General features: G+C 38.4%; 1 protein-coding gene across 1 annotated transcript in view; it reads right to left on the reverse strand.

The window, feature by feature from the left end:
• LOC122329156 (nuclear pore membrane glycoprotein 210-like) overlaps window positions 1–11,589 on the reverse strand; it is a 62,446-nt gene that overhangs the window by 44,755 nt on the left and 6,102 nt on the right. Inside the window, exons 6-26 of the mRNA XM_043225357.1 lie at window positions 11,154–11,357; window positions 10,857–10,989; window positions 9,684–9,842; window positions 9,456–9,524; window positions 9,241–9,347; window positions 8,695–8,835; window positions 8,471–8,608; window positions 7,637–7,792; window positions 6,880–7,069; window positions 5,876–6,021; window positions 5,566–5,784; window positions 5,256–5,429; window positions 4,985–5,177; window positions 4,375–4,481; window positions 2,599–2,703; window positions 2,374–2,475; window positions 1,594–1,722; window positions 1,323–1,450; window positions 1,107–1,242; window positions 593–655; window positions 4–183 (exon numbers count right to left, since the gene is read on the reverse strand). Coding sequence (XP_043081292.1) covers window positions 4–183; window positions 593–655; window positions 1,107–1,242; window positions 1,323–1,450; window positions 1,594–1,722; window positions 2,374–2,475; window positions 2,599–2,703; window positions 4,375–4,481; window positions 4,985–5,177; window positions 5,256–5,429; window positions 5,566–5,784; window positions 5,876–6,021; window positions 6,880–7,069; window positions 7,637–7,792; window positions 8,471–8,608; window positions 8,695–8,835; window positions 9,241–9,347; window positions 9,456–9,524; window positions 9,684–9,842; window positions 10,857–10,989; window positions 11,154–11,357 — 2,979 coding nt within the window. The remainder of the gene's footprint in view (window positions 1–3; window positions 184–592; window positions 656–1,106; window positions 1,243–1,322; window positions 1,451–1,593; window positions 1,723–2,373; window positions 2,476–2,598; window positions 2,704–4,374; window positions 4,482–4,984; window positions 5,178–5,255; window positions 5,430–5,565; window positions 5,785–5,875; window positions 6,022–6,879; window positions 7,070–7,636; window positions 7,793–8,470; window positions 8,609–8,694; window positions 8,836–9,240; window positions 9,348–9,455; window positions 9,525–9,683; window positions 9,843–10,856; window positions 10,990–11,153; window positions 11,358–11,589) is intronic.

Raw genomic sequence — 11,589 nt, forward strand, 5'->3', positions numbered from 1 at the left:
CACCTTCGACACCACCACCAGTTTGCCGGTTTCTGTGTCGACCGCCTGGACCACGCCGGTCACGCTCATGTTGCCCACAGACAGACCCTTGACGTGCCCCAGAGAGCTGACAGAGGCGATGTTCTCGTGGGACAGAGAGAAGAGGATGTTGGACTGGGGTTGTGGGCCTCCCTCTGATGTGATCTACAAATGAATAGATGCAAGGCTTCCAGTCAGTCCATCTCTAATCACACACTTCATAGACACTTCCATGTGTTTTACGTTCACTTGATTTGTGACAGCACACGAAAACAATTGTCACTATTTAGTTAATATGCGTATTACTAGGATGTTGGCTGTTTAATAGTATCATAAAGCACATATCAGAACAATAGCAAACAGCATTAGCAAAACAATAAAGTTGGTAGGCGTCGTGTCATAGTGACAAAGGACAAAACTGATAAAACTATTACATTTAATTGTTATTTTTAAAAATGCATGTGGTAAAACAAAAAGATCAAATAATAGGTTTTGTGTGTTGATATGTTCACTCACATCAGACTAGACAAGAGGAAAAACACCTCAGGTGTGTAGGAAAAGAAGGATTAGTTACCTGCATCATTGCTCCGACTATTAGAGTGACTTTCCTAGGCAATAGCCTGAAGGGAGGAAATACCTACAGATCCCCAAAAAAACAAACAAACATTAAAAAAAGGCACCCATTATGTCATTTGAATTTTCAGTAGCTTACATTGTCTTTTGGGATTAATTTTATTTTTATTTTTTGTTATTATTGTTTCTTTTATTTACATGCAGCCATTAAGTACTACAGCTGTATAGTGAATATTGATATACAAATTATTCCACATTAGAAAATAAACATAAAAACCCAGTATGGTCTGACACCCAGAACCAGTTAACAGCATTGACTGCTGACTGGGTTTTGAAGATTAGACCAAAAGTAAATCTTCTTACAGGATCTGGAGCTAATACTCCTAGTGTAAAGATTTAGTTCCCCAAATGATATTGCAAAAAACATATTATACCTATCTATACCTAATCTATACACATTAAGCTTGGCGCAAAGCATTCATAAAGCTGTAAATGATGGCACAGGAGAGGCTCACTTCGATTTGCTGGGGTGCAGAGGTGATTTTTCTGCCATTCTTGTCTATGACAACAGCAGACACGCTAGTTTGTCCGATCACCAGACCTTTGACCAGAAATGTGTCCGTATCTTCCTCTGACGAATCAGGCAGAGCTCTGACAAACAGCAGAGGTGTATTAGCTCTCTCAGACAGCAGAAGATTAAGCTCTAGATTAATCTAGAGAGGATAACTCACTGAAGGGATATAATGGAGGACGCTGCCCTCAGCTTCAGGTCCATGACAGAGAAATATCGGGACAGGAAAGGCTTCTTGTTGCCATCCAAAACCCGAACATATGCTTTCACCGACTTGCCGATCTCCACCTGAAACGAATGTGTCATCAGGATTTTATTTTTGATTAAGCATTCATAAAATGCATGGAATTTCAAAACTGATTTGTTTTTGGGAAGGTTTTGAAATCGTTATTTTAACATATGAACGTTTATTGTTTTTGGTTGTCACCAACCTTGTCGACCACTCGCACATAAACCTCCAGAATATCAGAGATGTGAACTGTTGCCGTAGCAGGAGAAGGGAAGGTCAAGCAGAGGTCATGAACCATCACCTGCAGGACCCCCGCCTGAGCCGGGACCACCTGAGCCACAACCAAATGAGATTACATTCAGACTAAACCACAAGAAACACGTAATTAACCAATGATATAGTGTAGACAGNTTTTTTTTTTCATTTTAGCACACAAATATAACAGACAACAATCACCAGCCTTAACAGTGACTAGAAATATTAGAAAATATGGGTGTGTATGGATTTTTGCAATACTTTGTTGAAATAACGCTCCAGGTTCAACAAATAAAACCTTTTTGACAGATTGTGGCATTAATGTCCATTTTAAAAGAAAATACATTCAATAGATATATATATGCAATTCATTATTATTACAGATCATTCACTACATTTAAACATTCATCTTATTCAAAAGGAAAGAACATCAGAAAGAAATTGTTTTCATAAAAATACAAAGGATTTTATTGTATTTTTCACAAAATGAAAAGCAGACATTTTTCAAGTCTACTGAAAAAATAAATCCTTTGCTGTATTATAAAGTAGAGCTTTATGGGTCTTCTACACTAGTTTAATAGATTAGATTGAATATACTGATTAGTTACAGGTCTATGATCCCTTAAATCTCTGACAACACATGTGCTTTGCTTTTCTCCCTAAAATAAGGATCAAATTTGTACCCCACCACTGCAAAAAATGAGCTATTTCAGATTTTCTTGGTTACCTGAGCAATTCCCTGGGACTCCTGGAACATGACGTCTGCAATTCCTTGGACACTCGCATTGACGTAGAAATAACCCGAACCCTGCTGCAGGACCAGATCGGCCTGTAGAGGAGAAGACAGGAGTGTCACACACACACACACACACACACACACACACACACACACACACACACCTGACGAACACTGCGAGACCATCAGATCTATCAGGAAGGTGTGTGAGCTTACCGTCACATCAGGATGGTTGTATATGGTGATGGTGTCAGGGGTCACCCTCACGTCCTCCACTAACAGCAGGTCAAGAGTGGCAAAGACGGGGCTCAGAGGATCAAACTAACACACACAAACACAGCTTACATCAGTCAGGTCTCAACTACACACAGCACCTCAATAATGACTGAAAATCTCACAATATGATAATATTACAATATAAAGTCCACAATACGATATTTATAGAATTATAAAAAAAAAAAATCAGACAAATTAAAAATTAGGAAAAACTAGTCACACTAGTGTTTTAGGAAGCCAAACAGATCAGAATATAATACAAATGCTGTATTATTGTAATTCCTATGACAGCAATAGAACAATTGCACTGTAAAATACACAAAAATTTACATTTCACAGTTATATTATTTTTGCTTCGCATTACAGCAAGGAACTTACCATACTTCTTTCCTATTTTCTACACTCAAGGGATATTTTGAATTTGGACTGCATTTAAACAGCTAGCTGTTGATTCATACTGCGCTTTAAGAATTTTTTTTTTGACGAAAACAGCAGGAGTTTTTATTTGAACTGAAAACTTCAGCTTTGAAACCAGGTTTACAAAAACATTCATTAGTTTCCAAATGCAAGCTAAGCTCAATGCAATAAATGAGTTCACTGAGTTCATTCAGTGTGAACGGAGCCTTTCTGAGGAGCAGAAAACATCGGATCATGAGCTGAACTTGATGAAGTCATACCGTGCTTTCAGTTTTAGTTCATTTGACAGATACTGTACCAAAGAATAATGGCCCAAAACACAACTTTAAATAGAAAAAAAAAAAGAAAAAGACATTTTTTTGCCCAGAAGACCTATCATTATTTCATGTGGCCAGCTTTGCTATTGTTATACCATGATTATCTTGATAATATTGGTCCTCATATAATATTATTTTAATATTTAAAAAATGTCCTCGTAATTATTGTTAATGCAGCGACATGCTTATATGATTAGCACAGGAATACGATTCTATACATGGCACTAGTGTGTGACCATAAAAACGAGCTGCTGTCCATAAAGTCTTTCAAAATAATTTTAGCCTTTGTTAGAAAGTAGCTGGCAAGGTGTCTGAACAGAGCCGTCATTTGAGACAACACCATTTCAGCTTCCTGTGTGGGTTAGTTGTGTTGTTAGCAACAGTAACTGTAGTGATTGTGTGGTTAGAGAGCATCGTCCCGCTGAGGAAGCGAAAGTACTTGTTCTCCAAAAATGGTGGGCAGCCACTCCCTGAGCCTCAGGCAGTGTTCATGTTTGGTTTGATGCCTAATCTAAACCAAAGACTAGACTACTAGACAAACCAACTAGTCAACTATATGTAATTGGTTGCTGGCTGACTATTGTAGTCATAATAGTGAATCGAGTTATAAAGAGTTCTGGAACAGGAAGTAAATCCCATTATTCACTTATTCCATACCGTTCGATACAATTTCAATATTGCACCATAAAGCTAGATCAGTTCAATAGTGCACCCAATCAGTTCAATAATGAACAATACCAGTTCAAAAGTGCACCGTATCAATTCAATGATGCACTAGTTCAGCCACGAGTGACTCTCAAACACTAATCCATGCATCAGGGCTAAAGCTGTCGCAGAGACGTTACACTTTAATTATACATGTCATATCGACATAAATATTCTTCAGGTTTGCAATGGCTATCAGGAGAAAAAAAAAATAAAAATAGCACTACACTACTTCATGGCTTTTCAGCTTTTCATGGGATGCTACAGATGAACTCACTCCACTCAGAACGGCTGCTGCCTCTAGGTGAGATGTTTGATAGCCGACTGCGGTCACAGTGATGGCCGCCACACCTGATTCACGATGGACAAGAACCATCTGATGACCTGTGGAAAACATCACACAATAAACAATAAATATGCAGTTTCAGATGTATAACCTGGTGATGAGCCAAATACTGATAAGACAATGGCAACAATGATAGTTTTAATATAATAGTTATCATTGGCAAAAAATAAAAACAAGCATTGTCGCCAGTTTTAATTTTGAAAAACCTGTTGATTTTTGCGATTTACCTGATGTTGCACTACATAGTGAGGCTCTTTTAAATGTATTTGGTTCCACAGTGTTTGCTAAACCTTCTGTAATTTATTAGTCAATACATAATACAGCATGTGGTGTATGCCACATCTTATCTTTTTTTTATTAAATAAAATTTTAATGCCATGCCTTTTTTAAGTATTTGTTTTAGTCTTAGAATGTGAAAGGTAAATGTAACTGCAACAGACAATTAAGTATTTGTCTGTTAAGTTGCTAAAATAACATCTATTCCTGATACACACTTATATTTTATCTTTCTCAATGGTTTACAGTAATCAGCAAGATGTACCGTGGAGTTTTTTCTGTTTGTTGTCATCCTCGTGTGTGTGTAGCTGCATGGGCATGGTTGGTTCGATGCTCGCCAGGGAAACTTTGGAAGACTCCCAGATCATACTCAAAGAGCTGAAGTTATCAAACTTCCTGCCCTGCTGGTCAAAGGCTGACACATCCAGCTCTGGGTTGTGGTAATTGGAAACTGGCACCTACAGAACAAGCACAAACACTCCTGAACTTCCTGTCCTAATAAGACTACCTCTATGTCTGTGAGTTTGAGCGCTCACCACTTGTTTGTTCTGCTGCAGCAGAGGGCAGGACACATCCAGCTGAGGGTTCAGGTAGATGGGTGTCAGAGTGAGACGTGACGGAGGTGCACACACAAACTTCACCACAGCTGGCTCCACAGCAGGGAAGGGGTTCGTCACAGTGGGCTGGTTTCCAACAGTCACTGCTAAGACCTGCCCAATCACAATTATTGACTGAATATGACAACAACTAAAAAGTAAATTTGACACAGGACTAAGACTACATTCAAAATGGCTGATAAACACTAGAGGACGGTCTACAGGATATGACATCACTGGCTCCTCTGACCTGTTCTCCCAGAGCTTGGCACGTGGCTCTGACCAGATGCCTGGAGTATGTTCGCGAGGCGGGTCCATACAGAGACAGTGCGACGCTGCTGTGGTCCTCAGCCGTCAGGTTTCTGAAGAACCTGGAGGGTTCCAGCACCCAGGGTCGGGGCCCTCCTTCAAACGTCATGTCTTTGGAGGAGCCTAGCGTCACCACAGCCACAGACACTGGGTCAATCGGCTGTCAGAGAAAACAAGCATGGTAATCACCGTTCATGATAATGCCACTGATCCTGCTCCAGCTTTAAAGCACAACATATTCAAACACTCACCCTAAGAGGGGGGTAGGCAGCAACTGTGATCTTCGCACTGAGGTGAACGTTACTGTGGGTGTAGCTAACCAACAGGTTGGTGTAAGTGGAGGTCAAGGCCTTAACTCGAACCCCACTGCAGTAGCCCTGACCTGGGGGAAGTCGACCTGAAGACACACAAACGCTTAAAATGTTAAAACTCTACTTCAAAAATGAATTACATAATGTTCTGTTCAATCTGCAAACAAACATTGAAATCAGTCACACTCTGAACACGGAAACAGAATCAAAACCACCTTCATATTGTATAATGATTTTAAACTTAACATATGAACACGATGGTGTAAAAACAGATATAAATACTGATATTAATTTGGACTAGTATTTCCTACACAAAACCGGTTGATTAAAAAATCTTGGGATAAGCTGATGAATTTTAGTTTCAAAAGTGAACTATACCTTTAATTAATTCAGAGATGCTTTATTATTGGGGACATCTTTATGGCCTGTACCATTAAAGAATGTATTAAAAACATCCAACTATGACCTTTCTAATACAAATTGTAATTGTAGAAAAGCAGAAAGATCAATTTCTTCATTCATGCTTGCAATTAATTAAAATTGGTCAAAGTCAGCTTAGTATTTTGTTGAGTAAATCAACAAAATCTTTTTGAGTAAATCTATTTACAGTGTGAATAATTCACCATTTATGACAGTGTGTTTCAGATTTTACATTTTTATATATTTTTTTAAAATGTAATTTGTCTAGTTATTGCTGGTGACATATTGTAGTATTTAATTGTAAAACTGTAATGAATATGGGATTCTTTGTAAATCATGCACTAGCCATTGGTACATATTATATAATGTACAGTACTGTGTACAAATTGTATAGAATTTAAATTTAATATGTGTGCTTTTAGAGAGTGAACATTGGTTAATGAAATCCGACATTAAAATAATTAAAATAATTGAAAAACTGTGAGGAGGGATTGAATAAAACCCACTAATCTAAGAGAACTCACCCTCCATCAGCTGAAAGACGCCGTGGTTCTCCATGTCCACCTGCATGTCGAAGTGAGAGCAGTCGCTGAGAGTCACTCTCTCTCCAGCCAGCTGACCGAATATTCGCAGCGGCAGGTCCAGACTCAAGCCCACGCGGGCCTCCACCACACACGGGCTGAACTCCATCCCCACCGGCTCGATCACATACACCTGCAGCAGCAGCAGCTCTGTATTTACACTACACCTGATCGCTCACTTGAAATTACTGGAATAATCAGTCCATAACAGTAATTTAAAACAAAGCATTATTTGTGACTTTTACTGTGAAACCAGAGTCAATTTTCTGACATTTATTTTCATGATATTTATGCATAATCTGAAATGTGAATTAATAAGATTTCCATGGTGAACAGAACTATATTTGGCTAAGACAACAATTTGGCTAAGACAACAAAAATCTGGAATCTAAGGGTGAAAAAATAATCAAATAAAAATAATAAATCTAAATACTGAGAAATATGTCTTTAAGATTGCCCAAATGTAGTTCTTAGCAAAGCATAATACTAATCTAAAATTACATTTTGAAACATTTAATGGTAGGACATATCTTCATGGAACATGATCTTTACTAATATCCTAATTATTTTTGACAAAAAAAAAAAAAAAAAAAAAATCGATCATTTTTTGGCTACTGCTACAAATATACTTATGCTATGTATGACTGTTTTTGCGCTCCAGGGATACAACTGTACAAGCACAAGTGACTGGGGGATTCACCTTCATGTCTCCATAGTGCAGCGGGTTTCTCATGTCATGGGCATAAATCACACTGACTCCAACGTCTCTGACCGTGGTCATCATGCCTCTTACTGTAACGGTGGCAACTGCCAAGTTATTGGATGACCAGCTGAAGTTGCCACTTCCTCCAGTCGCCTGAAAGAGAAGCAACATCACATTAACACATAAATTCAACCACAGGCAGAAAACTAGATTTAAACTAGATTTTTTTTTCTCTCATGTAGGGCTCTATGATTTTTCTCATGTGGGACAGAATAGCGAAATCCAGTCATAAAAATTGAATTTACTGTATAACGGGCAATGTCATGGAACTTGCCCAATTTCAGATTAATCAAAAGTAGGTCAGTGTACTTAAATCAAAACAATACATTACTAGTGTCTGTAAATATTAAGCTGCGAAAAATATAAACCATTCATGCTCTGTTTATCTTTGTGTGTATGAACGACGTAAAATAAAAAGCTGCAATGTTTTTAAGAACTACAGCACCTGAAATTAGTTAGCATTTTCAAATTAGCATTTCAAGCGCTGCTTATATACCTTAATTATTATGCCAGAATGAGAGTACAGCTCCTAGCCATATCGGCCTAGAAAATTGCAAAATTGCAATTTAGTACACAATAAAACGGTCACAAGAGTCAAGTTTTAAATAGGTAAAATATAGAAACTCTTTGGTCTTTGAACGTGATGCTAATGATCCAATCCGATTCAATGATCTATGCTAAACTATGCACGGAGGCTCATTTGTGTTTTCAGCCTCAATATTAGCAATTAGACACTGATATCTGATGAAAAAAATAAACACTGCCAGGCACCTTGATGGTGTACTGGTACGCTCCCTCTTTAGGCTGCCATGGGAACGTGAGGATGGCAGGAGTAAGGACGATGGGGTCATAGATCTCCACATCCTGCTCATTACGCACAGGAACAGAGAGAGCGTGGACACTTCCTGTCTGAAGAAGACACAAACAAAGTTACAATGAACTACAGCAGCCCACTAGGAAGACCCTGAATGCTTAAACAAGAGACATAAACCTACTTGATCAACAACCGCTTTCAACGTGCCATCAATGATGGTCTGACCACGTTTTAAAGCTTTCACATGGTGGTAAGATCCATTAACAGACGAGTCCAGAACCTCAAAGTACTCTGTGGGGAACGTGGCTTCTATACGGATATTCTGCGAAAACACAAATGCTTAATAATAATAATAAACATATCACAACATGGGAATTTAATTTAGATCAAAAAACGATTTGTTAAAGAATCTTCCAAAACCCACGTGTTCAGCTTCACTTCTAGGAAAAGTTGTAGTCATTGAGGAAACCAATGTGTTTTTAATAAATGAATGTAATAATTACTCATGATTTAGAGAGCACTTCCAAACCACTCTAACAAACCTGATGTCTGTGAGTGATTAGATCATGAGGATGTGTGAATGAAGACAATTTCACTTTTAATGAACTAACCCTTTAACTTTTCAGATACCTCTCCACTTATAATACACTGTGAAGAAGATTCATTCAATTTCACAACATTAAATATAATCAAAAACATTTTAAACATGCATCCAAACTTGACTTACATCAGAGAGGTAAATCTTGTGTCCTGACTTATCAAACACTTCAATGAAGATCTCGTATTTCCTCGCTGTCTCAAGGACCCAGCGATCCTCAGGGTGAATCTTGAATGCTAGTAGACAAAAAAAAAAACTCAAAGTGTTATTGATTTACTCATTACTAAGATTACAAGATGTCAGTAATAAGATTACAATTATGCATGGCTAATAAACAGACAAACCCAAGTATCCAGGCTCCACGACATAGATGGTGCTGTTGGGAAGTCGCAAGGCGCCCTGCATCCCAAGACCTGACATTCAGAATGAAGGAAAACTCAAAACAACTTATGCAAATACACAGTCATCTCTAAACATGCTAAAGAAACAGCCCTTTCTTCACGAATGACTGCTACTGTGGAGTGAAATCATTACTGAGGCGTCAGGCTGTTTGTGGCTGGTGTGAAGGATACTCTTGTGGTCCAGCACGATGTTGGTGTGTCCGTGCTGAAGCCCAAGCACCGTGGAGCTGCTCCGGTCCAGGGCTGCCACTGGAGCGTCTGGTTTTCCTTCAGGGGCCACCACACTGTTCTGAAGGTGAAGCTCATACTGATCACAGGGCATGGACAGCTCTGGAAGAGACGAAGCATATCCACTGCAATTAGAGCCAACATAGCAAACCCAAAAACTATGTTTGGGCTTTTTTCCTCTCAATATTTAAACTAATTACATTTTGAGAAAACAACCTTTAAAAGTATGTAATGAGATTGAAACAAATACATAAGGTACTATGAAAGAAAAACACTTAGTGTCTTTTGGATGTTTTGTTTAGACTAGTCACAAAAAACACTATGAAAAACCAAAATCTCAAATTGAAAACAGGGTTAATTAATATAATATAATAGAAGAGCTCCTGGAGGGCCACAGCTCTGCACAGTTTTGCTCCAACACTAATCAAATCAACCAAACAAGTAGAGTCTTTAGGACTACTAGAAACCTCCTAGCAGGTGTGATTTGGAGCTGGCTGGAGATGAACCAAAGATATCTTACTATAGGGAGATGAGAGCGTCTGCATTTCTTACTTTCTTACTATTGTAACAGCTAATGTGGGACACATGCCCCTCAATAACCAATCTCATTACAGCCTTGACGTCACTGAACTGTTTTACACTCAGTCACTGTCTGAGGATCACGCAGAAATTAATGAGAAGTGCTGTAATATGATTCACACTGGTCACAAAAAGGTCAGTGGCTTCTCTAATAAAACTGCCTTTTTTCATCTAAAACTTAAAGAGCATAATCCATAAGTATTGCTCAGTGTAAAACAAGTTGAAGATTAGCAGACAGATTGCTGATTCCTTAAAATATGACTTGTTTAATCTACAAAGCTGTTAATTCAGCATAGTTAAGCCTCTCCTCCATTGACATCCATTCCAAAAAATGCCCTCTGGTCTCCTTTATGTTAACATTAGCCATGACGCTTGCCCCTACAAATGTTTAAACGACTCTAGTTCAATAGAGCACCTTTAATTTAAATCAATTTAGACCCCTTTATTAATGTTATTGTGAAAATCTAGTTCATTCATTTTGGCTAATAATATAAATCAAACTGCAATAAACAATAAAGAAAATGATTTAGCGTTCACCTGTAATCTTTCCCTGACGAATCTTCTGGACCTTGTATTTGATGGAGGTGCCAGCAAGCAAATAAATGTCATACGCAGGACTGAGAAGGATATTTTCCAGAATCAGCAATCTGACTTCAGCAGCACCAACATCCTGAAAAACAGGCAAGAGGAGTCAACCGAAGCAAGTCAGGTTCAGAAAAGCACATTCAACGGAACTTACACTAACATACTCATATCTATGTTATAACATTTTTAAAATATGGCCAAGAATATATTTGCATGACGTGTAAAATCAACCACGAGAGTGACACGCACCTTGTAGATTGCTTCTTGTATTTTGGCTTTGAGCTTGGCATGACCGGTTTTGATTCCTGAAACTAGGATAATATCTCCCTGATGTCCCACTCTCTCCATCTCTGAGATATATGCAGGAGGAGTGTATGCTGACTCTGCAAACCTCAGCACCCTAGACAGAAACAGGAGAAGACATAAAACCAAAAATAAGGATGTGAAGGATAACTGGATACAGACATCTAGTATCATCAATCTCTCTGATTATCGTCGACACACAATACTATCGTCTATCGGCACAACCCTAGCTGGTCTGGCTAATTTTCTAGAGGTTTTTTGTCACCAAGAATGGTTTTTGAAAAGATGAATCTTCAAATGCTTAACTGAATCCACTGAACAGACTGTATTCCCCACAGCTTTATTCATGAATTATTAAAAAGACGGTTCACCCAAAAATCTG

The sequence above is a fragment of the Puntigrus tetrazona genome, chromosome 23, assembly GCF_018831695.1.
Source record: "Puntigrus tetrazona isolate hp1 chromosome 23, ASM1883169v1, whole genome shotgun sequence".
NCBI classification, from domain to species: domain Eukaryota; kingdom Metazoa; phylum Chordata; class Actinopteri; order Cypriniformes; family Cyprinidae; genus Puntigrus; species Puntigrus tetrazona.